At 34.5% G+C, this 26,905-nt stretch overlaps 2 protein-coding genes across 3 annotated transcripts in view; both read left to right on the top strand.

Annotated features, from left to right (window-relative positions):
- Positions 1-9,860, top strand: part of LOC145307403 (DE-cadherin-like) — a 61,372-nt gene extending 51,512 nt beyond the window's left edge. The window contains exons 26-35 of one of the 2 annotated variants that reach the window (XM_080149826.1): positions 4,154-4,271; positions 4,530-4,619; positions 5,052-5,173; positions 5,425-5,572; positions 5,847-6,011; positions 6,164-6,234; positions 6,402-6,864; positions 7,104-7,217; positions 7,538-7,777; positions 8,170-9,860. In XM_080149826.1, the coding sequence (XP_080005952.1) occupies positions 4,154-4,271; positions 4,530-4,619; positions 5,052-5,173; positions 5,425-5,572; positions 5,847-6,011; positions 6,164-6,234; positions 6,402-6,864; positions 7,104-7,217; positions 7,538-7,777; positions 8,170-8,880 (2,242 nt within the window). In that variant the 3' untranslated portion in view covers positions 8,881-9,860. The remainder of the gene's footprint in view (positions 1-4,153; positions 4,272-4,529; positions 4,620-5,051; positions 5,174-5,424; positions 5,573-5,846; positions 6,012-6,163; positions 6,235-6,401; positions 6,865-7,103; positions 7,218-7,537; positions 7,778-8,169) is intronic. The other variant, XM_080149825.1, reaches the window with a different exon arrangement.
- A 6,289-nt stretch (positions 9,861-16,149) lies between these two features.
- On the top strand, positions 16,150-21,712 carry LOC145307699 (DE-cadherin-like). Its single transcript, XM_080150211.1, has 10 exons — positions 16,150-16,311; positions 16,570-16,659; positions 17,092-17,213; positions 17,465-17,612; positions 17,887-18,051; positions 18,204-18,274; positions 18,442-18,904; positions 19,144-19,257; positions 19,578-19,817; positions 20,210-21,712. Exons 1-10 carry the CDS (start codon positions 16,165-16,167, stop codon positions 20,918-20,920), a joined length of 2,271 nt encoding a protein of 756 aa, XP_080006337.1. The 5' UTR covers positions 16,150-16,164; the 3' UTR covers positions 20,921-21,712.
- Positions 21,713-26,905: the final 5,193 nt, after the last annotated feature.

Below are 26,905 nucleotides of genomic sequence, written 5' to 3'. Positions count from 1 at the left end.
AATTGATTGATTGATTGATTTTTTTTTATAATTTCTAAAGTCCAATCCTTCAATTGATTTAAAGCCTAATCCTTAAAAATTGATTGATTGATTGATTGATTTTTTTGTAATTTGTAAAGTCCAATCCTTCAATTGACACAAAGCCTAATCCTTAAAAATTTATTGATTGATTGATTTTTTTGTAATTTCTAAAGTCCAATCCTTCAATTGACATAAAGTCTAATCCTTAAAATTGTTTGATTGATTGATTTTTTGTAATTTCTAAAGTCCAATCCTTTAATTGACAAAAAGCCAAATCCTTAAAAATTGTTTGATTGATTGATTTTTTTGTAATTTCTGAAGTCCAATCCTTCAATTGACATAAAGCCCAATCCTTAAAATTGATTGATTGATTAATTTTTTTTGTAATTTCTAAAGTCCAATTCTTCAATTGACATACAGCTTAATCCTAAATTGATTGATTGATCGATTGATTTTTTGTAATTTCTAAACTCCAATCCTTTAATTGACATAAAGACTAATCCTTAAAAATTGATTGATTGATAGATTTTTTGTAATTTCTAAAGTCCAATCCTTCAATTGACATAAAGCCTAATCCTTAAAATTGATTGATTGATTCTTTTTTGTAATTTCTAAAGTCCAATCCTTCCATTGACATAAAGTCTAATCCTTAAAAATTTATTGATTTTTCTCATTACCCAGGTAACAAATACAGTATTTATTACCCAGGTAACAATTATAGTATTGAAATACCCAGTTTACAACTAGAGTATTGATGGATATACCCAGGTAACAACTAGAGTATTGATGGATATACCCAGGTAACAATTGGAGTATGGATGGATATACCCAGGTAACAACTAGAGTATTGATGGATATACCCAGGTTACAACTAGAGTATTGATGGATATACCCAGGTTACAACTAGAGTATTGATGGATATACCCAGGTAACAACTAGAGTATTGATGGATATACCCAGGTAACAACTAGAGTATTGATGGATATACCCAGGTCACAACTAGAGTATTGATGGATATACCCAGGTTACAACTAGAGTATTGATGGATATACCCAGGTAACAACTAGAGTATTGATGGATATACCCAGGTAACAACTAGAGTATTGATGGAAGGTAGAGGGGCCTGTACATCAGCCATAACGTGCCATAGTAGATAGTTAGATAGATAGATAAATAGAGAGATTGATTGATTGATTTTATTCTGGCAATTTCTAAGTGAGACAGGAAGAGGAGTCTGGTTTTTTTCCATGGGTGTAGTTTAAGTGTCTTTAACCTGAGCGAAGCGACATGTAATAGAAGGAGAGAGAGAGGGGGGGTAAGGAGGGAGAGAGAAGGGGGGGGGGCGTGAAGTAGAGAGAGACAGTAAGAGGAGTCTGGTTTTTAACTGTTTTTTTCTTTGGGTGTAGTTTATGTGTCTTTAACCGGAGCGAAGCGACGTGTAATAGAAGGAGAGATAAAAAGGGGGGGGGGGAAGGAGGTAAAGAGAGAGAGTAGGGGGGGAGGGCAGAAAGAGGAGTCTGGTTTTTAACTTTTTTTTCTATGGGTGTAGTTTTTTGTTTATTTAACCTGAAACAAATCTTCTCCCAAAATTTGATTAGCTATTTGTCAAATTTTATTAATACAACTGTAACAGGGAAAGAGTTATTTTATCCATAAGCATAGATTTAAAAATACGTCTAAAATTAATCACCAAACCTTTCAAAATTAACCTTTAAAAGTGGGTCAACTTTGCAATGAAATATCTGACGTGTTTTTCAATTCTGAGCGTTGTACTTTTCAGCATGGCTTATCCTAAGAGTTTATTAGCTGTGTGTTAAGTTTTATTGACACAACTTTAACAGGGAAAGAATCATTTTATCCGTAAGCAGAGGGGTAAAAATGCGTTAAAAATTAACCTTTAAATCTGGATCGACTTTGCAATGAAATAGCCGTCATGTTTTTTAATTCTGAGCGTTGTACTTTTCAGCATGGCTTCTCCCAAGAGTTAATTAGCTGTGTGTCAAGTTTTACTTATACAACTTTTACAAGGAAAGTATTATCTTATCCGTCAGCAGAGGGTTAAAAATGCGTCTAAAAATCACGCAACCTCTCCTTTTAATTATTGATATTTTTAAGGTAAAATTAGAATTTTTGAAATCAGTTAATAAAATGAATAAGGGGGAGGTAGGGAAGAAAAGGGACAGTCTGAGAGAGAGAGAAAGAAAGAGAATAAAAAAAGAAAGAGAGGGAGAATAAAAAAAGAAAGAGAGAGAGAAAACACAAGTGGAAAATTTAAAATTAAAAAAAAAAATTAAATAAAGTTTTTTTTGTATATACTTCATATAGCTTATCATTTTAAGCCAATAAAAAGAATTGTCTAAATACATAAAATCACATTTTGTAGCAGTCTAATACTCTGCAATATCTATTGAGGATTTAACCCCAGCTATTCCAGACCAAAATAACCGGCTCTATATATTAGTAAAGAAATCTCCCGCAAGGATTCGTTATACCCAACCAATACAAAACTCAAACTTATCATCCTACACACAATATTAGGTTAGAAGGTGATAGATTCAAGACCCTAAATGCATGACAAATCAATTTCAATATATAAAAAAGACAATTTAATCAAAATTAACCTGCAGATAGTGGCCTCTGCCAACATATAGTAGTACCTCAATACATTTTCACCCTAATATATACAAGTCCATCTAATGCCTAATGTATGCACCAGTCTGAAATCCATTAGACCACGTTGACAGTTAGACTGATACAAAAAATGAAAAGTTTAAAATAACCTAAAACACGTTATACCACTTACCAAACCAAAATTATTGTCCAAACTTTTCAACAATCAGTTCTATATGGACTATATTAAAGTAACAGAATGTCTGTCTTTCTATGTGTGTGTGTGTGTTTGTAGCAAAGGATCTCAGTAACCTATGCAGTGAAGCTTTCTATAGGACCAGGGTAGGTTTATATACTTTCTATTTGGGTATATAAACCTTACTAAGAGAAACCGTACATAGGAAAAAATAACCCTCACATAGAAAAAATGTTTTTTTCAAAAACTGATATAGAAAGAGTAGGGTTGACTCACCCCCCCCCCCCCTTTCTTAAGTGTCTCTAGGGGCATATCTGCTCTATCTTAGAACATAAACTTAGGGGATAAGATAAGACAATGGCCGGTACCACATCCCCAATGATGTGATACACAAAATTACAATTATTGATTGAGCAAATTTTGAGATCAGGTAGGTTCATGGTTATAAAATTTAATATTTTTACAATTTTGAAGAAAAATGGATTTATTATTACTAGGATCCTACCTACCCTGGATTATCATGTACTCTAAAAAGTGAATCATTTCACTTTGCTATCTGCGGAAAGCTGTTTATAAATTGATTCCATAACAATTCTGTATAAATCCTTGGATAAAAAATGGCCCATACATGGGTGTACTGTACATCCCCAATGATGAAGCACAAAATTACTTCTGCTGTAGATTACAATTAGTGGTTGAAACGCTTTGACACTTAACCAAATGAACCAACCAATCAAAATTCAGTAAAAGTTCCCAAGGTTGTTAAGCTAACAAATAAGAAAACGTTATTACAAGACTTTGGAGACTAGTGTAATAAACAGTCCAATGTCCCCTCCTTCCCTGGATCTAAATGGATAAGAGAATTGGTGACAATTTGATGAACATCAACATTGAATTTATATAATAACATTCTCATATTCGTTGGCTTAACAACTTTGGCAACTTTTACTAAATTTTGATTGGTTTGTTTATTTAGTAGAGTGTCAAAACGTTTCAACCACTAATTGTAATCTACATAAGGGAAAATTTTGTCTTGTCATCATTGGGGATGTACATCAAATTATTGGCCATTGTCATATCCCTTTAGATGCCTGGCCTAAACTTGTTTGTGGATAATATAATGGACTTGAGCTCATTTATAGACATTTATTTTCTATATAGATCTGTCATGGATCTTGATGCAATAAAGCAGACCGTTTTGTAAATGTTAAAAATTTGGAAGGTTTCATTAAACAAAAGTTCTTGCATATATACTTATTAAATAATGTATACTCTTTGTAATATTTAGTTTAATATAATGGATGATATAATATTATGGATATCAGGTTCTAGTGAGATATTTGTATACAACTACGAGGGCCGGGCACCCACCACAAAGATTGGCAGAGTCTTTGTAGATGACCCAGACGATTGGGACCTGCCAGATAAAACTTTTAGATTTAAGGTTTGTATTTATATTCATCATACAAAATATAATAAGGTTTTGTAGCAACTTTCTCCAATAAATCTATTCTTGATTTTAACAAATAAATTTTAAATCCACGATTTTTTGTGCTTTCCTACTTAATGGATATCCTTGTTTTATATAGGTAATAAAACACCATTTCTGAGGAGAACTGGATTAGAAGCAGTTCTGAGCCATTATTTCACTTTACTATCCGCAGAAAGGTGTCTATAATACTATAATAATTATTATTGGCAGGATGCCTCCAGGTACCCGGACTTTTCCCTGGATCCAAGTACTGGAATTATCTCCATGAAGGAGGGAATCAAACTTGATGAAGAAATTAAGGTAAAACTTTTAGGTATTGGATTCTCATTGGTTGGTTCATTGAGTTGAGTGTCAGAACGTTTCCACTACTAACTTTAATCTACACAAGGGGTAATATTGAATATCATCATTGTAGATGTACATCAATTTTATGGCAATTGTCCTATCGCTTTAGATCCCTGGATTAAAACACACAGAAATAAAATATGATAAAATAAAAACAGATTCTGCACAAGATTTTATTTTCCTGCTTCAAAAAAAATCCTTTCTAAAATTAAAATTGAGGTGGAAAGTTATTCTTTTCTAGGGATGATTGCGGTGCCCTCCCCCCTAAATATGTAAACCTGCCCAAGATCCTTCAAGACAGACAGACACAGATCCTGTTACTTTTATGTATGATTTATTATCCATTGTCTTATCCCTTTATGATCCCTGACATTTAAATCTATTCAGACATACCACATGGAGTTCGAGGTGGATGATGTGTCCCGGGGACAGCGAGCTGTGCCTGCTAATGTCACTGTCACAGTTAAAAAGATTTCTGCAGAGGCTGTCAAGAAAAGTGGTAGCATTAGGTATACACACCACAACAATGGATATATAAAATATGTGGATATTATGACACATTATCCCATGTATTCTATATATCTATTACTTCAATATAGATAATTACTTTATTCCACTTTTCAGTAGCAAAGCTACTCTATAATATACTTTCTTTGTCTGTGAAATATGATTTTCTTGGCTGCTAATGTTATTCTATAAAAGATACCCAGTACCCATATTACCTAACCTAACTTACCTATTTAATTTCTTGTCTATTTAGAATTGATGTGCCACCTGAAAAGTTTCTCTCTGGCGGCAGCTTGAGTGCTGACGGCCGCCAGCAGCTGACAAAGCTGCTGCGTGGATATCTGAATGCATCTGTGGTGGATGTGTTCACACTGCTGCCCGCAGATCTGCCAGATAAAAAGGTGATTTTTCTACTGACAATAGATATAATCTCTAGATACTTGCTCTCTAAATCAGCCAATAGGAAAACATCTGGGCATATTTTTGGTTAGAAAATGTTCAGATTATAGTAGTTATTTTTTCATTTCATTTGCATAATGAGTCAGCTATAAATAGTTGCATTGCTTGGGATAAATGTTTTGTAATTAATATTTTTGTAACATCTAACCACATTATCTTATTCGTTGGCCAACTTAAACTTTGGTTTACTTTTATTAAATTTTGTTTGTGTTGCAGGGTACAGATGTAAGGTTCTCAGCCCATGGATCTCCGTACTATGCCCCTGAAAGGATGGAACTGAGTGTGGCCAGGAGGAAGACAGACCTGGAGAGACAGATGGATTTCAATATTGTCATGATCAATATTGACGAGTGTCTTATTGAGAGATCTCTCAGTGATAAGGCAGGAGTAATCATCAAATAACTTTAATTTTATTCAATTTTTAATAAACCACTACTAGTATCTATATTTCCTGAAGAGTAAAAGTCGGTTAAGTGGTTCTACTTTGTATTATAGATTAATGTGCAGTTATTTGAATGATTCCCTGATGTCAGGCTAAATGTGATGGAGCTTGCTATAACAAACTGGAGATAGAGAATCAACCCACAGCAGTCATGACCAATAGGAAAATAAAGTTTATTTTTGTATATTTCTTACTCAGTTCAAAGTAACAGGATATCTGTGTAGCTGTATGTAGCCAAGGAAAAATTGTTTTCATTGTTTTTGTTTTACATATCACACATCCCAATATATATGGTATTAGCATCAATAACTTTATTTGCTTGGCTTTAGAACAACATTTGTTGGTGTAACAGCTTTGACCGAGGCCCGTTGTGGTTGCCCCGCCCCACCCCGCCAGTCATGCGACCTGGACAGCAGCAGCAGTTCTAACCTGTGGCGGTCAGCCTACAGCCTGGAGCAGCAGCAGGTGTGCCTGGAGGGCAGCTGCACAGTCACGGGCAAATGTCAGTGTGCCATTGATCAGCCCCAAGTGTATGGACCTTTCTGTGAGAAAAGATCTGCAAGCATTAGATATGGATGGACAACACACCAGGGCATCAACTCGTGTGGCAACACAACAATAAGGCTGAGATTTACTACCAAGCAGTCCCGGGGCCTGTTGTTGTACCAGGGCCCCTCCCCCAACACTGTTGTCCAGGGGGTTACTGACTTTGTGGCCCTGGAGATACACGAGGGCAAGCTCAAGTATTATCTCAACTATGGCAGAGAAACTAGCACTGGCATTTTACAGAAGGTAACAGAATTTTTTTATTTTGATGTGTATGGAGCAAAGGATCTTGGTAACATTTGCAGTGAAGCTTTCTATAGGTCCAGTGAAGAATTATAACTATTTTTTTGGAGGGGGGAGGTATTTCTACCCTACTAAGAGAAACTGTACATTGTAAAGAAAAAGTCGCTCAAATACAATAACAAGTGCCTCTAGGGGCATATCTTAACATAAACTATATACCTATTAATATCCTGAATATTAAGATTGTCTCTGATGGTGTTGAGCATAGTGTCGAGTTCTCCTGGAGTAATTCTACTGTCCATCTCATCCTGGATAATGGAGACTGTCTTCCAAGTATCCAGGATTGTCAGCTTCAGGTATGCTATATGCAGTCAACAAGTTTCAAATCCATAGGACAATTCTAAAACAGACTGGCTCACAACGTAGAAAAGCTTTATTTTTAACAGGGACAATTATTTCCATAAGTTGGAGAAGCACAGCATTGAATAAATAACATTTTTACACGGAGCACTAGAATGATTAGCATTAGCATTATTGGATGTTTTTATTTTTGTAAACCATTTCATAAAAATTCGAAGATTTTTTCTTTTTTGTTGGAACATTTTTGTTATTTTAAAATGGTACAACATTCCCTATAGTTATGGGAATCTAAACATATCTTTATTTTGTTTTGCAGGCCTCTTGTCCACGTGGGAAAGCCCAGTACATGAATTCCAATGGTCCACTACAGGTTGGAGGACTTTACTTTGGCAAGGACCGGCTGCGGGACCTGGCAGCTGAGCTCAAGGTTGCCAGGGAGACACTGCCAGCTGGTGACAGTTTTGCTGGTTGTCTGCGTGACCTGCAGGTGTCAGAGAATGATGGCAGCCCGCTGTGGATCAGTCTGGGTACACCAGCAGATGGCGAGCAGTACCAGGTACCACACACCATTATCAATGCAGTCAACAAAACAAAAAATGCAGAAGAACAAAGTTTTACTTTTTCAACAATTATCTATGCTTTCTTATCATTTAATGCAAACCTAATACGTTTGTCTGTGTATTACTTCTAAATGACTTTTTTAAAAGAAAATGTATTTTACTTTTCAATGCATTCTGGTCATTTGTAGGGTACTTTTGGGACATCTAAAACAGTGGTCTCTAAAAAGTTTCACTTAACTTGGCCAATTTTCGTCGATTGACATTGTATGGGGTTTCTATGGATGTCCTTGGGAGTTAAATGGCATCAGTTTTTATGAAAACTAATCTTGTTAATGTCCTATATACCCTACCATAATTATTATCCATTTATCCTAAATATTTACTTTAGGATGGCTGCTCCATGGAGTATGTATTGGCCGTGGAGGCCACTGGCATGAACCTCAACTTTCTGCTGATAATCCTGGCGATATTGGCCATCATTCTGACGGCCATGTGTGTGCTCACAGTGTACAGGAGGAGGAGGGTGCCCTACAGCGACAAGGACATTGACTGCGACATCAGAGAGAATATTATCAACTATGATGACGAGGGAGGAGGTGAGGGAGATGGTACTGGCTATGATCTGTCAGTCCTGCGTCTGCGCAGTGGTACAACACAAGTACAGGAGAATGGATATGGCCATATGACATTGAATGGACAATACCTGCCACCAGCAGTGGACAAACAACAGCAGCAGCAGCAGGAGTTACCTGGAGTCGGCCACTTTCTGGATGAGACTAAGGACAAAGTTGACCAGGATCCAGAAGCCACGCCCTATGATGATCTCCGGCATTATGCTTATGAAGGTGATGGCAACTCTGGCACTGGCTCCAGCTTATCCAGCCTCAACTCTGGCAGCGAGGCTGATCAGGATCTGGAGTTTGAATACCTGCACAATTTTGGGCCACGCTTCAAGAAGCTGGCAGACATGTATGGACGTGAGACAGAGACAGATAGCAGTAGTTCTGAGACAGGAGAGAATAATCTGGGCTATCATGACTATCATGATCATGTAGTACAACAACAACAACAACAGCCAGGATCTGAATCTTGGTGTTGAGTAATATTTAGTCCTACCACCACCACCACACTTCTAGTTATATTCTCTGTATGTATATATATATATATCTGCCATAAGGACATAATAACATACACACACACACACAAGAGATAATTAGTGATAATTAAGAAACCTTATTCCATCCATGCATATCTGGTACAGAGCTCTGTATCAGATCCTATGATTATGTACCATATTATATTATTATTATTATACACATTTGTAAATATTATTTTATACTTTTATACTCTCCTTTGCTTAAATTAGTTTTGTTCTTGTTAAAGATCTCGAAAGTCTATGTCTAATACAGTAGTTATATATATATTCTGATATAGCCAGGGGGAGGGAGAGGACATTGGACTGTAAACTATGCTGGTACCCAAAGTTATTTTAATTCTTACAGCTTTAAAGCTTTGAATATGCATTGGTTGGTTCCGAACCAATAGTGTCCAAACTTTTCAAACAGAATCTACAAAAGTTATAATTTTCTTTATCATCATTGGGGAATGGTTTAACGTCCATTGTCTTATCCCTTGAGATCCCTGGATGATGATATAATAGAAATAGGGAGGGATGGGTGTGTGGGATGTTAATCCTTTACAAGGAAAACAACACATACCTATCCAATCCATTCTTTAATTCAATTTTTATAAAAGGTTGTCTGTTTATGTTTGATGTAATATTTCTTCTTTTTTTTCAATGCTGAGCTTTTATTAACCAAAAAAATACAAAATTATGTTTTGAAAAATGTAAAAAGATGGGGGGGGGGGGGAGGGGTTTGGATAGATTATTGTAATATCAGAGCAATAAACATTCCATTGGTTTGATCAAATATTTATGTTTTTTAGCTTTTATTTCTCTAAAACATTGTAATTCAAATTATTTAGCATAATGTTTGAAAATTTGCATAATTTATGCTAAATTTTAGAATTGCTAACATGACATTTTTGTTGCAATATAGAATGTTGTGCACTAAAAACTTTTTACAGCTCTTTATGTTACGAGAACTATCTAACATCCCCCCCCCCCCCCCTGTGTTAAAATGAAAATTGTTGATTATTATACAGTACAGACTTCCAAAGTGCCTTCATATATAAAAGAGGGTCATTTTTTTCGTGTATTCATGTAAAGTTGGGTGTTGGTTTGTAGTCAAATGCTCTTGTTAAGTCAAACTGTTGTTAATTATGGATCATTACATATTTATATAAATTTGGTTATAATTAAAAACACTTTGACCTAAAAAGAGTATTTGACTACAACCCAACACTAAAATTTATGGAATTATGCAAAAAAAAAATGACCCTTTTAATTCCTTAAAAAGTAGAAAATTTGTAAAAATGAAGCTAAATAATCAAAATCACCATATTTTGATACAATAATGATCTATTCTTGTAAAATAGTTAGTTTTCTATATATTTAATATATATATCATTCATTATTCTCTTCTAGGCCTTCATCTAGATAAATTTTACTGTGCATTTTTTTTATTTTCATAGCAATAAATTATAGTTTAAAAATAATTGTTGGATATTATATTTCAAAATAACATATATGTAACACTTTATGTGCAGTCATGTGACATGTTTGGTTGAATATATTTCCATGTCTAAATTAGCGGCAAATCCGGTATTTGGCGGCACCCTAACATAGCTTTAGCCCGCCCCCCCCCCCTCACTCCTCCCAATTAAGTCTAAATTGGCGGCAAATCCGTTTTTGATTGGTTGATTGATTTATATTGTAATTTCTATAGCCTTATCCTTAAATTGGCAGAGTCCAATCCTTAAAAATTGATTGATTATTTTTTCTTGTAATTTCTAAGCCCAATCCTTAAAAATTGATTGATTGATTGTTTCTTTCTTGTAATATTAGAGCCCATTACTTAGAAAACTGATTGATTGATTGTTTTTTTTCTCATAATTTTTAAGCCTAATCCTTAAAAATTGATTGATAGATTAATTTTTCTTGTTATTTTCTAAGCCCAATCCTTAAAAATTAGTTGATTAACTATGTTTTTCTTGTAATTTCTCAGCCCAATCCTTAAAAACAGATTGATTGCATGTTTTTTTCTTACAATTTCCTTAAAAATTGATTGATTGATTGATTTTTTGTAATTTTTAAAGTCCAATCCTTCAATTGACATAAAGCCCAATCCTTAAAATTGATTGATTTTTTTGTAATTTATAAAGTCCAATCCTTCAATTGACATAAAGCCTAATCCTTAAAATCTATTGATTGTTTTTTTTTTGTAATCCAATCCTTCAATTGACATACAGCTGAATCCTTAAAATTGATTGATTGATTTTTTGTAATTTCTAAAGTCCAATCCTTCAATTGACATAAAGCCCAATCCTTAAAATAGATTAATAGATTAATTTTTCATTAATTTCTAAGCCCAATCCTTAAAAATTGATGACTGTTTTTTCTTGCATTTCCTAAGCCCAATCCCTAAAAATTTATTGATTGATTTTTTTCTTGTAATTTCTAAGCCCAATCCTCAAACATTGATTCTTTTTTTTGTAATCTCTAAGCCCAATCCTTAAAATTTATTGATTTTTTTCTTTTAATATCTAGGTCCAATCCTTAAACATTAATTTTTTTCTTGTAATCCTTAGAAAATGATTGATTGATTTTTTAAAATTTCTGAAGTCCAATCCTTCAATTGGCATAAAGCCTAATATTTAAAAATTGATTTATTTTTCCCATTACCCAGGTAACAAATACAGTATTTAATTAAATACAGTCCAATCCTTCAAATGACACACAGCTCAATCCTTAAAATTGATTGATTTATTTATTTTTTTTGTAATTTTTAAAGTCCAATCCTTCAATTGACGTAAAGCCCAATCTTAATATTGATTGATTGATTTTTTTGTAATTTCTAAAGTCCAATCCTTTAATTGACATAAAGCCCAATCCTTAAAATTTATTGATTGATTTTTTTTGTAATTTCTAAAGTCCAATCCTTCAATTGACATAGAGCCTAATCCTTAAAAATTGATTGATTGATTTTTTTGTAATTTCTAAAGTCCAATCCTTCAATTTACATAAAGCCTAATACTTAAATATTTAATTGATTGATTTTTCCCATTACCCAGGTAACAAATACAGTATTTAATACCCAGGTAACAGATAGTATTGAAATACCCAGGTTACAACTATAGTATTGATGGATATACCCAGGTATGGATATGCCCAGGTAACAACTAGAGTATTAATGGATATACCCAGGTAACAACTAGAGTATTGATGGATATACCCAGGTAACAACTAGAGTATTGATGGATATACCCAGGTAACAACTAGAGTATTGATGGATATACCCAGGTAACAACTAGAGTATTGATGGATATGCCCAGTTAACATCTAGAGTATTGATGGATATACCCAGGTAACAACTAGAGTATTGATGGATATACCCAGGTAACAACTAGAGTATTGATGGATATGCCCAGTTAACATCTAGAGTATTGATGGATATACCCAGGTAACAACTAGAGTATTGATGGATATACCCAGGTAACAACTAGAGTATTGATGGATATACCCAGGTAACAACTAGAGTATTGATGGATATACCCAGGTAACAACTAGAGTATTGATGGATATACCCAGGTAACAACTAGAGTATTGATGGATATACCCAGGTTACAACTAGAGTATTGATGGATATACCCAGGTAACAACTAGAGTATTGATGGATATACCCAGGTTACAACTAGAGTATTGATGGATATGCCCAGGTAACAACTAGAGTATTAATGGATATACCCAGGTAACAACTAGAGTATTGATGGATATACCCAGGTAACAACTAGAGTATTGATGGAAGGTAGAGGGGCCTGTACATCAGCCATAACGTGCCATAGTAGATAGTTAGATAGTTAGATTGATTGATTGATTAGCCATAGTCTCTTAGGGTTTGGACCTAAGTAGTCATGGAGTAGGCTGAGACACTTTTGATAGTTAGATAGATAGATAGATTGATTGATTGATTTTTTTCTGGTAATTTCTAAGTGAGACAGTAAGAAGAGTCTGGTTTTTAACTGTTTTCTTTCATGGGTGTAGTTTAAGTGTCTCTAACCGGAGCGAAGCGACGTGTAATAGAAGGAGAGAGAAAGAGGGGGGGGGGGAGGAGGTAAAGAGAGAGAGAAGGGGGGGAGGGCAGAAAGAGGAGTCTGGTTTTTAACTTTTTTCTATGGGTGTAGTTTCTTTAACCTGAAACAAAGCTTCTCCCAAAAGTTGATTAGCTATTTGTCATATTTTATTAATACAACTGTAACAGGGAAAGAGTTATTTTATCCATAAGCATAGAGTTAAAAGTGGGTCAACTTTGCAATGAAATATCTGACGTGTTTTTCAATTCTGAGCGTTGTACTTTTCAGCATGGCTTCTCCTAAGAGTTTAATAGCTGTGTGTCAAGTTTTATTGATACAACTTTAACAGGGAAAGAATTATTTTATCCGTAAGCATAGAGTTAAAAATGAGTCTAAAATTAATCAGCAAACCTTTCAAAATTAACCTTTAAAAGTGGGTCAACTTTGCAATAAAATATCTGGCGTGTTTTTCACTTCTGAGCGTTGTACTTTTCAGCATGGCTTCTCCTAAGAGTTAATTTGCTGTGTGTCAAGTTTTATTGATACAACTTCAACAGGGAAAGAATCATTTTATCCGTAAGCAGAGGGGTAAAAATGCGTTAAAAATTAACATTTAAAAGTGGGTCAACTTTGCAATGAAATATCTGACGTGTTTCTCAATTCTGAGCGTTGTACTTTTCAGCATGGCTTCTCCTAAGAGTTAATTTGCTGTGTGTCAAGTTTTATTGATACAACTTCAACAGGGAAAGAATCATTTTATCCGTAAGCAGAGGGGTAAAAATGCGTTAAAAATTAACATTTAAAAGTGGGTCAACTTTGCAATGAAATATCTGACGTGTTTCTCAATTCTGAGCGTTGTACTTTTCAGCATGGCTTCTCCTAAGAGTTGATTAGCTGTGTGTCAAGTTTTATTAATACAACTTTAACAGGGAAAGAATCATTTTATCCGTAAGCAGAGGGGTAAAAATGCGTTAAAAATTAACCTTTAAATCTGGATCGACTTTGCAATGAAATAGCCGTCATGTTTTTTAATTCTGAGCGTTGTACTTTTCAGCATGGCTTTTCCCAAGAGTTAATTAGCTGTGTGTCAAGTTTTACTTGTACAACTTTTACAAGGAAAGTATTATCTTATCCGTCAGCAGAGGGTTAAAAATGCGTCTAAAAATCACGCAACCTCTCCTTTTAATTATTGATATTTTTAAGGTAAAATTAGAATTTTTGAAATCAGTTAATAAAATGAATAAGGGGGAGGTAGGGAAGAAAAGGGACAGTCTGAGAGAGAGAGAAAGAAAGAGAATAAAAAAAGAAAGAGAGGGAGAATAAAAAAAGAAAGAGAGAGAGAAAACACAAGTGGAAAATTTAAAATTAAAAAAAAAAATTAAATAAAGTTTTTTTTGTATATACTTCATATAGCTTATCATTTTAAGCCAATAAAAAGAATTGTCTAAATACATAAAATCACATTTTGTAGCAGTCTAATACTCTGCAATATCTATTGAGGATTTAACCCCAGCTATTCCAGACCAAAATAACCGGCTCTATATATTAGTAAAGAAATCTCCCGCAAGGATTCGTTATACCCAACCAATACAAAACTCAAACTTATCATCCTACACACAATATTAGGTTACAAGGTGATAGATTCAAGACCCTAAATGCATGACAAATCAATTTCAATATATAAAAAAGACAATTTAATCAAAATTAACCTGCAGATAGTGGCCTCTGCCAACATATAGTAGTACCTCAATACATTTTCACCCTAATATATACAAGTCCATCTAATGCCTAATGTATGCACCAGTCTGAAATCCATTAGACCACGTTGACAGTTAGACTGATACAAAAAATGAAAAGTTTAAAATAACCTAAAACACGTTATACCACTTACCAAACCAAAATTATTGTCCAAACTTTTCAACAATCAGTTCTATATGGACTATATTAAAGTAACAGAATGTCTGTCTTTCTATGTGTGTGTGTGTGTTTGTAGCAAAGGATCTCAGTAACCTATGCAGTGAAGCTTTCTATAGGACCAGGGTAGGTTTATATACTTTCTATTTGGGTATATAAACCTTACTAAGAGAAACCGTACATAGGAAAAAATAACCCTCACATAGAAAAAATGTTTTTTTCAAAAACTGATATAGAAAGAGTAGGGTTGACTCACCCCCCCCCCCCTTTCTTAAGTGTCTCTAGGGGCATATCTGCTCTATCTTAGAACATAAACTTAGGGGATAAGATAAGACAATGGCCGGTACCACATCCCCAATGATGTGATACACAAAATTACAATTATTGATTGAGCAAATTTTGAGATCAGGTAGGTTCATGGTTATAAAATTTAATATTTTTACAATTTTGAAGAAAAATGGATTTATTATTACTAGGATCCTACCTACCCTGGATTATCATGTACTCTAAAAAGTGAATCATTTCACTTTGCTATCTGCGGAAAGCTGTTTATAAATTGATTCCATAACAATTCTGTATAAATCCTTGGATAAAAAATGGCCCATACATGGGTGTACTGTACATCCCCAATGATGAAGCACAAAATTACTTCTGCTGTAGATTACAATTAGTGGTTGAAACGCTTTGACACTTAACCAAATGAACCAACCAATCAAAATTCAGTAAAAGTTCCCAAGGTTGTTAAGCTAACAAATAAGAAAACGTTATTACAAGACTTTGGAGACTAGTGTAATAAACAGTCCAATGTCCCCTCCTTCCCTGGATCTAAATGGATAAGAGAATTGGTGACAATTTGATGAACATCAACATTGAATTTATATAATAACATTCTCATATTCGTTGGCTTAACAACTTTGGCAACTTTTACTAAATTTTGATTGGTTTGTTTATTTAGTAGAGTGTCAAAACGTTTCAACCACTAATTGTAATCTACATAAGGGAAAATTTTGTCTTGTCATCATTGGGGATGTACATCAAATTATTGGCCATTGTCATATCCCTTTAGATGCCTGGCCTAAACTTGTTTGTGGATAATATAATGGACTTGAGCTCATTTATAGACATTTATTTTCTATATAGATCTGTCATGGATCTTGATGCAATAAAGCAGACCGTTTTGTAAATGTTAAAAATTTGGAAGGTTTCATTAAACAAAAGTTCTTGCATATATACTTATTAAATAATGTATACTCTTTGTAATATTTAGTTTAATATAATGGATGATATAATATTATGGATATCAGGTTCTAGTGAGATATTTGTATACAACTACGAGGGCCGGGCACCCACCACAAAGATTGGCAGAGTCTTTGTAGATGACCCAGACGATTGGGACCTGCCAGATAAAACTTTTAGATTTAAGGTTTGTATTTATATTCATCATACAAAATATAATAAGGTTTTGTAGCAACTTTCTCCAATAAATCTATTCTTGATTTTAACAAATAAATTTTAAATCCACGATTTTTTGTGCTTTCCTACTTAATGGATATCCTTGTTTTATATAGGTAATAAAACACCATTTCTGAGGAGAACTGGATTAGAAGCAGTTCTGAGCCATTATTTCACTTTACTATCCGCAGAAAGGTGTCTATAATACTATAATAATTATTATTGGCAGGATGCCTCCAGGTACCCGGACTTTTCCCTGGATCCAAGTACTGGAATTATCTCCATGAAGGAGGGAATCAAACTTGATGAAGAAATTAAGGTAAAACTTTTAGGTATTGGATTCTCATTGGTTGGTTCATTGAGTTGAGTGTCAGAACGTTTCCACTACTAACTTTAATCTACACAAGGGGTAATATTGAATATCATCATTGTAGATGTACATCAATTTTATGGCAATTGTCCTATCGCTTTAGATCCCTGGATTAAAACACACAGAAATAAAATATGATAAAATAAAAACAGATTCTGCACAAGATTTTATTTTCCTGCTTCAAAAAAAATCCTTTCTAAAATTAAAATTGAGGTGGAAAGTTATTCTTTTCTAGGGATGATTGCGGTGCCCTCCCCCCTAAATATGTAAACCTGCCCAAGATCCTTCAAGACAGACAGACACAGATCCTGTTACTTTTATGTATGATTTATTATCCATTGTCTTATCCCTTTATGATCCCTGACATTTAAATCTATTCAGACATACCACATGGAGTTCGAGGTGGATGATGTGTCCCGGGGACAGCGAGCTGTGCCTGCTAATGTCACTGTCACAGTTAAAAAGATTTCTGCAGAGGCTGTCAAGAAAAGTGGTAGCATTAGGTATACACACCACAACAATGGATATATAAAATATGTGGATATTATGACACATTATCCCATGTATTCTATATATCTATTACTTCAATATAGATAATTACTTTATTCCACTTTTCAGTAGCAAAGCTACTCTATAATATACTTTCTTTGTCTGTGAAATATGATTTTCTTGGCTGCTAATGTTATTCTATAAAAGATACCCAGTACCCATATTACCTAACCTAACTTACCTATTTAATTTCTTGTCTATTTAGAATTGATGTGCCACCTGAAAAGTTTCTCTCTGGCGGCAGCTTGAGTGCTGACGGCCGCCAGCAGCTGACAAAGCTGCTGCGTGGATATCTGAATGCATCTGTGGTGGATGTGTTCACACTGCTGCCCGCAGATCTGCCAGATAAAAAGGTGATTTTTCTACTGACAATAGATATAATCTCTAGATACTTGCTCTCTAAATCAGCCAATAGGAAAACATCTGGGCATATTTTTGGTTAGAAAATGTTCAGATTATAGTAGTTATTTTTTCATTTCATTTGCATAATGAGTCAGCTATAAATAGTTGCATTGCTTGGGATAAATGTTTTGTAATTAATATTTTTGTAACATCTAACCACATTATCTTATTCGTTGGCCAACTTAAACTTTGGTTTACTTTTATTAAATTTTGTTTGTGTTGCAGGGTACAGATGTAAGGTTCTCAGCCCATGGATCTCCGTACTATGCCCCTGAAAGGATGGAACTGAGTGTGGCCAGGAGGAAGACAGACCTGGAGAGACAGATGGATTTCAATATTGTCATGATCAATATTGACGAGTGTCTTATTGAGAGATCTCTCAGTGATAAGGCAGGAGTAATCATCAAATAACTTTAATTTTATTCAATTTTTAATAAACCACTACTAGTATCTATATTTCCTGAAGAGTAAAAGTCGGTTAAGTGGTTCTACTTTGTATTATAGATTAATGTGCAGTTATTTGAATGATTCCCTGATGTCAGGCTAAATGTGATGGAGCTTGCTATAACAAACTGGAGATAGAGAATCAACCCACAGCAGTCATGACCAATAGGAAAATAAAGTTTATTTTTGTATATTTCTTACTCAGTTCAAAGTAACAGGATATCTGTGTAGCTGTATGTAGCCAAGGAAAAATTGTTTTCATTGTTTTTGTTTTACATATCACACATCCCAATATATATGGTATTAGCATCAATAACTTTATTTGCTTGGCTTTAGAACAACATTTGTTGGTGTAACAGCTTTGACCGAGGCCCGTTGTGGTTGCCCCGCCCCACCCCGCCAGTCATGCGACCTGGACAGCAGCAGCAGTTCTAACCTGTGGCGGTCAGCCTACAGCCTGGAGCAGCAGCAGGTGTGCCTGGAGGGCAGCTGCACAGTCACGGGCAAATGTCAGTGTGCCATTGATCAGCCCCAAGTGTATGGACCTTTCTGTGAGAAAAGATCTGCAAGCATTAGATATGGATGGACAACACACCAGGGCATCAACTCGTGTGGCAACACAACAATAAGGCTGAGATTTACTACCAAGCAGTCCCGGGGCCTGTTGTTGTACCAGGGCCCCTCCCCCAACACTGTTGTCCAGGGGGTTACTGACTTTGTGGCCCTGGAGATACACGAGGGCAAGCTCAAGTATTATCTCAACTATGGCAGAGAAACTAGCACTGGCATTTTACAGAAGGTAACAGAATTTTTTTATTTTGATGTGTATGGAGCAAAGGATCTTGGTAACATTTGCAGTGAAGCTTTCTATAGGTCCAGTGAAGAATTATAACTATTTTTTTGGAGGGGGGAGGTATTTCTACCCTACTAAGAGAAACTGTACATTGTAAAGGAAAAGTCGCTCAAATACAATAACAAGTGCCTCTAGGGGCATATCTTAACATAAACTATATACCTATTAATATCCTGAATATTAAGATTGTCTCTGATGGTGTTGAGCATAGTGTCGAGTTCTCCTGGAGTAATTCTACTGTCCATCTCATCCTGGATAATGGAGACTGTCTTCCAAGTATCCAGGATTGTCAGCTTCAGGTATGCTATATGCAGTCAACAAGTTTCAAATCCATAGGACAATTCTAAAACAGACTGGCTCACAACGTAGAAAAGCTTTATTTTTAACAGGGACAATTATTTCCATAAGTTGGAGAAGCACAGCATTGAATAAATAACATTTTTACACGGAGCACTAGAATGATTAGCATTAGCATTATTGGATGTTTTTATTTTTGTAAACCATTTCATAAAAATTCGAAGATTTTTTCTTTTTTGTTGGAACATTTTTGTTATTTTAAAATGGTACAACATTCCCTATAGTTATGGGAATCTAAACATATCTTTATTTTGTTTTGCAGGCCTCTTGTCCACGTGGGAAAGCCCAGTACATGAATTCCAATGGTCCACTACAGGTTGGAGGACTTTACTTTGGCAAGGACCGGCTGCGGGACCTGGCAGCTGAGCTCAAGGTTGCCAGGGAGACACTGCCAGCTGGTGACAGTTTTGCTGGTTGTCTGCGTGACCTGCAGGTGTCAGAGAATGATGGCAGCCCGCTGTGGATCAGTCTGGGTACACCAGCAGATGGCGAGCAGTACCAGGTACCACACACCATTATCAATGCAGTCAACAAAACAAAAAATGCAGAAGAACAAAGTTTTACTTTTTCAACAATTATCTATGCTTTCTTATCATTTAATGCAAACCTAATACGTTTGTCTGTGTATTACTTCTAAATGACTTTTTTAAAAGAAAATGTATTTTACTTTTCAATGCATTCTGGTCATTTGTAGGGTACTTTTGGGACATCTAAAACAGTGGTCTCTAAAAAGTTTCACTTAACTTGGCCAATTTTCGTCGATTGACATTGTATGGGGTTTCTATGGATGTCCTTGGGAGTTAAATGGCATCAGTTTTTATGAAAACTAATCTTGTTAATGTCCTATATACCCTACCATAATTATTATCCATTTATCCTAAATATTTACTTTAGGATGGCTGCTCCATGGAGTATGTATTGGCCGTGGAGGCCACTGGCATGAACCTCAACTTTCTGCTGATAATCCTGGCGATATTGGCCATCATTCTGACGGCCATGTGTGTGCTCACAGTGTACAGGAGGAGGAGGGTGCCCTACAGCGACAAGGACATTGACTGCGACATCAGAGAGAATATTATCAACTATGATGACGAGGGAGGAGGTGAGGGAGATGGTACTGGCTATGATCTGTCAGTCCTGCGTCTGCGCAGTGGTACAACACAAGTACAGGAGAATGGATATGGCCATATGACATTGAATGGACAATACCTGCCACCAGCAGTGGACAAACAACAGCAGCAGCAGCAGGAGTTACCTGGAGTCGGCCACTTTCTGGATGAGACTAAGGACAAAGTTGACCAGGATCCAGAAGCCACGCCCTATGATGATCTCCGGCATTATGCTTATGAAGGTGATGGCAACTCTGGCACTGGCTCCAGCTTATCCAGCCTCAACTCTGGCAGCGAGGCTGATCAGGATCTGGAGTTTGAATACCTGCACAATTTTGGGCCACGCTTCAAGAAGCTGGCAGACATGTATGGACGTGAGACAGAGACAGATAGCAGTAGTTCTGAGACAGGAGAGAATAATCTGGGCTATCATGACTATCATGATCATGTAGTACAACAACAACAACAACAGCCAGGATCTGAATCTTGGTGTTGAGTAATATTTAGTCCTACCACCACCACCACACTTCTAGTTATATTCTCTGTATGTATATATATATATATCTGCCATAAGGACATAATAACATACACACACACACACAAGAGATAATTAGTGATAATTAAGAAACCTTATTCCATCCATGCATATCTGGTACAGAGCTCTGTATCAGATCCTATGATTATGTACCATATTATATTATTATTATTATACACATTTGTAAATATTATTTTATACTTTTATACTCTCCTTTGCTTAAATTAGTTTTGTTCTTGTTAAAGATCTCGAAAGTCTATGTCTAATACAGTAGTTATATATATATTCTGATATAGCCAGGGGGAGGGAGAGGACATTGGACTGTAAACTATGCTGGTACCCAAAGTTATTTTAATTCTTACAGCTTTAAAGCTTTGAATATGCATTGGTTGGTTCCGAACCAATAGTGTCCAAACTTTTCAAACAGAATCTACAAAAGTTATAATTTTCTTTATCATCATTGGGGAATGGTTTAACGTCCATTGTCTTATCCCTTGAGATCCCTGGATGATGATATAATAGAAATAGGGAGGGATGGGTGTGTGGGATGTTAATCCTTTACAAGGAAAACAACACATACCTATCCAATCCATTCTTTAATTCAATTTTTATAAAAGGTTGTCTGTTTATGTTTGATGTAATATTTCTTCTTTTTTTTCAATGCTGAGCTTTTATTAACCAAAAAAATACAAAATTATGTTTTGAAAAATGTAAAAAGATGGGGGGGGGGGGGAGGGGTTTGGATAGATTATTGTAATATCAGAGCAATAAACATTCCATTGGTTTGATCAAATATTTATGTTTTTTAGCTTTTATTTCTCTAAAACATTGTAATTCAAATTATTTAGCATAATGTTTGAAAATTTGCATAATTTATGCTAAATTTTAGAATTGCTAACATGACATTTTTGTTGCAATATAGAATGTTGTGCACTAAAAACTTTTTACAGCTCTTTATGTTACGAGAACTATCTAACATCCCCCCCCCCCCCCTGTGTTAAAATGAAAATTGTTGATTATTATACAGTACAGACTTCCAAAGTGCCTTCATATATAAAAGAGGGTCATTTTTTTCGTGTATTCATGTAAAGTTGGGTGTTGGTTTGTAGTCAAATGCTCTTGTTAAGTCAAACTGTTGTTAATTATGGATCATTACATATTTATATAAATTTGGTTATAATTAAAAACACTTTGACCTAAAAAGAGTATTTGACTACAACCCAACACTAAAATTTATGGAATTATGCAAAAAAAAAATGACCCTTTTAATTCCTTAAAAAGTAGAAAATTTGTAAAAATGAAGCTAAATAATCAAAATCACCATATTTTGATACAATAATGATCTATTCTTGTAAAATAGTTAGTTTTCTATATATTTAATATATATATCATTCATTATTCTCTTCTAGGCCTTCATCTAGATAAATTTTACTGTGCATTTTTTTTATTTTCATAGCAATAAATTATAGTTTAAAAATAATTGTTGGATATTATATTTCAAAATAACATATATGTAACACTTTATGTGCAGTCATGTGACATGTTTGGTTGAATATATTTCCATGTCTAAATTAGCGGCAAATCCGGTATTTGGCGGCACCCTAACATAGCTTTAGCCCGCCCCCCCCCCCTCACTCCTCCCAATTAAGTCTAAATTGGCGGCAAATCCGTTTTTGATTGGTTGATTGATTTATATTGTAATTTCTATAGCCTTATCCTTAAATTGGCAGAGTCCAATCCTTAAAAATTGATTGATTATTTTTTCTTGTAATTTCTAAGCCCAATCCTTAAAAATTGATTGATTGATTGTTTCTTTCTTGTAATATTAGAGCCCATTACTTAGAAAACTGATTGATTGATTGTTTTTTTTCTCATAATTTTTAAGCCTAATCCTTAAAAATTGATTGATAGATTAATTTTTCTTGTTATTTTCTAAGCCCAATCCTTAAAAATTAGTTGATTAACTATGTTTTTCTTGTAATTTCTCAGCCCAATCCTTAAAAACAGATTGATTGCATGTTTTTTTCTTACAATTTCCTTAAAAATTGATTGATTGATTGATTTTTTGTAATTTTTAAAGTCCAATCCTTCAATTGACATAAAGCCCAATCCTTAAAATTGATTGATTTTTTTGTAATTTATAAAGTCCAATCCTTCAATTGACATAAAGCCTAATCCTTAAAATCTATTGATTGTTTTTTTTTTGTAATCCAATCCTTCAATTGACATACAGCTGAATCCTTAAAATTGATTGATTGATTTTTTGTAATTTCTAAAGTCCAATCCTTCAATTGACATAAAGCCCAATCCTTAAAATAGATTAATAGATTAATTTTTCATTAATTTCTAAGCCCAATCCTTAAAAATTGATGACTGTTTTTTCTTGCATTTCCTAAGCCCAATCCCTAAAAATTTATTGATTGATTTTTTTCTTGTAATTTCTAAGCCCAATCCTCAAACATTGATTCTTTTTTTTGTAATCTCTAAGCCCAATCCTTAAAATTTATTGATTTTTTTCTTTTAATATCTAGGTCCAATCCTTAAACATTAATTTTTTTCTTGTAATCCTTAGAAAATGATTGATTGATTTTTTAAAATTTCTGAAGTCCAATCCTTCAATTGGCATAAAGCCTAATATTTAAAAATTGATTTATTTTTCCCATTACCCAGGTAACAAATACAGTATTTAATTAAATACAGTCCAATCCTTCAAATGACACACAGCTCAATCCTTAAAATTGATTGATTTATTTATTTTTTTTGTAATTTTTAAAGTCCAATCCTTCAATTGACGTAAAGCCCAATCTTAATATTGATTGATTGATTTTTTTGTAATTTCTAAAGTCCAATCCTTTAATTGACATAAAGCCCAATCCTTAAAATTTATTGATTGATTTTTTTTGTAATTTCTAAAGTCCAATCCTTCAATTGACATAGAGCCTAATCCTTAAAAATTGATTGATTGATTTTTTTGTAATTTCTAAAGTCCAATCCTTCAATTTACATAAAGCCTAATACTTAAATATTTAATTGATTGATTTTTCCCATTACCCAGGTAACAAATACAGTATTTAATACCCAGGTAACAGATAGTATTGAAATACCCAGGTTACAACTATAGTATTGATGGATATACCCAGGTATGGATATGCCCAGGTAACAACTAGAGTATTAATGGATATACCCAGGTAACAACTAGAGTATTGATGGATATACCCAGGTAACAACTAGAGTATTGATGGATATACCCAGGTAACAACTTGAGTATTGATGGATATACCCAGGTAACAACTAGAGTATTGATGGATATGCCCAGTTAACATCTAGAGTATTGATGGATATACCCAGGTAACAACTAGAGTATTGATGGATATACCCAGGTAACAACTAGAGTATTGATGGATATGCCCAGTTAACATCTAGAGTATTGATGGATATACCCAGGTAACAACTAGAGTATTGATGGATATACCCAGGTAACAACTAGAGTATTGATGGATATACCCAGGTAACAACTAGAGTATTGATGGATATACCCAGGTAACAACTAGAGTATTGATGGATATACCCAGGTAACAACTAGAGTATTGATGGATATACCCAGGTTACAACTAGAGTATTGATGGATATACCCAGGTAACAACTAGAGTATTGATGGATATACCCAGGTTACAACTAGAGTATTGATGGATATGCCCAGGTAACAACTAGAGTATTAATGGATATACCCAGGTAACAACTAGAGTATTGATGGATATACCCAGGTAACAACTAGAGTATTGATGGAAGGTAGAGGGGCCTGTACATCAGCCATAACGTGCCATAGTAGATAGTTAGATAGTTAGATTGATTGATTGATTAGCCATAGTCTCTTAGGGTTTGGACCTAAGTAGTCATGGAGTAGGCTGAGACACTTTTGATAGTTAGATAGATAGATAGATTGATTGATTGATTTTTTTCTGGTAATTTCTAAGTGAGACAGTAAGAAGAGTCTGGTTTTTAACTGTTTTCTTTCATGGGTGTAGTTTAAGTGTCTCTAACCGGAGCGAAGCGACGTGTAATAGAAGGAGAGAGAAAGAGGGGGGGGGGGAGGAGGTAAAGAGAGAGAGAAGGGGGGGAGGGCAGAAAGAGGAGTCTGGTTTTTAACTTTTTTCTATGGGTGTAGTTTCTTTAACCTGAAACAAAGCTTCTCCCAAAAGTTGATTAGCTATTTGTCATATTTTATTAATACAACTGTAACAGGGAAAGAGTTATTTTATCCATAAGCATAGAGTTAAAAGTGGGTCAACTTTGCAATGAAATATCTGACGTGTTTTTCAATTCTGAGCGTTGTACTTTTCAGCATGGCTTCTCCTAAGAGTTTAATAGCTGTGTGTCAAGTTTTATTGATACAACTTTAACAGGGAAAGAATTATTTTATCCGTAAGCATAGAGTTAAAAATGAGTCTAAAATTAATCAGCAAACCTTTCAAAATTAACCTTTAAAAGTGGGTCAACTTTGCAATAAAATATCTGGCGTGTTTTTCACTTCTGAGCGTTGTACTTTTCAGCATGGCTTCTCCTAAGAGTTAATTTGCTGTGTGTCAAGTTTTATTGATACAACTTCAACAGGGAAAGAATCATTTTATCCGTAAGCAGAGGGGTAAAAATGCGTTAAAAATTAACATTTAAAAGTGGGTCAACTTTGCAATGAAATATCTGACGTGTTTCTCAATTCTGAGCGTTGTACTTTTCAGCATGGCTTCTCCTAAGAGTTAATTTGCTGTGTGTCAAGTTTTATTGATACAACTTCAACAGGGAAAGAATCATTTTATCCGTAAGCAGAGGGGTAAAAATGCGTTAAAAATTAACATTTAAAAGTGGGTCAACTTTGCAATGAAATATCTGACGTGTTTCTCAATTCTGAGCGTTGTACTTTTCAGCATGGCTTCTCCTAAGAGTTGATTAGCTGTGTGTCAAGTTTTATTAATACAACTTTAACAGGGAAAGAATCATTTTATCCGTAAGCAGAGGGGTAAAAATGCGTTAAAAATTAACCTTTAAATCTGGATCGACTTTGCAATGAAATAGCCGTCATGTTTTTTAATTCTGAGCGTTGTACTTTTCAGCATGGCTTTTCCCAAGAGTTAATTAGCTGTGTGTCAAGTTTTACTTGTACAACTTTTACAAGGAAAGTATTATCTTATCCGTCAGCAGAGGGTTAAAAATGCGTCTAAAAATCACGCAACCTCTCCTTTTAATTATTGATATTTTTAAGGTAAAATTAGAATTTTTGAAATCAGTTAATAAAATGAATAAGGGGGAGGTAGGGAAGAAAAGGGACAGTCTGAGAGAGAGAGAAAGAAAGAGAATAAAAAAAGAAAGAGAGGGAGAATAAAAAAAGAAAGAGAGAGAGAAAACACAAGTGGAAAATTTAAAATTAAAAAAAAAAATTAAATAAAGTTTTTTTTGTATATACTTCATATAGCTTATCATTTTAAGCCAATAAAAAGAATTGTCTAAATACATAAAATCACATTTTGTAGCAGTCTAATACTCTGCAATATCTATTGAGGATTTAACCCCAGCTATTCCAGACCAAAATAACCGGCTCTATATATTAGTAAAGAAATCTCCCGCAAGGATTCGTTATACCCAACCAATACAAAACTCAAACTTATCATCCTACACACAATATTAGGTTACAAGGTGATAGATTCAAGACCCTAAATGCATGACAAATCAATTTCAATATATAAAAAAGACAATTTAATCAAAATTAACCTGCAGATAGTGGCCTCTGCCAACATATAGTAGTACCTCAATACATTTTCACCCTAATATATACAAGTCCATCTAATGCCTAATGTATGCACCAGTCTGAAATCCATTAGACCACGTTGACAGTTAGACTGATACAAAAAATGAAAAGTTTAAAATAACCTAAAACACGTTATACCACTTACC

Source organism: Acartia tonsa, chromosome 15, assembly GCF_053477335.1.
Source record: "Acartia tonsa isolate MP-2025a chromosome 15, ASM5347733v1, whole genome shotgun sequence".
Classification (NCBI taxonomy): Eukaryota; Metazoa; Arthropoda; class Copepoda; order Calanoida; family Acartiidae; genus Acartia; species Acartia tonsa.
Note: the sequence above shows the minus strand (reverse complement) of the source record. Positions and strands in the feature narration are given on the sequence as shown.

Bases quoted from the DNA above. Each gene is read 5' to 3' on its own strand.
- LOC145307699 (XM_080150211.1), top strand. From the start codon at position 16,165: ATGGATGATATAATATTATGGATATCAGGTTCTAGTGAGATATTTGTA. The intron at 16,312-16,569 runs GTTTGTATTTAT...TATTATTGGCAG, and splicing joins ATAAAACTTTTAGATTTAAG to GATGCCTCCAGGTACCCGGA. The intron at 19,258-19,577 runs GTATGCTATATG...TTTGTTTTGCAG, and splicing joins TCCAGGATTGTCAGCTTCAG to GCCTCTTGTCCACGTGGGAA.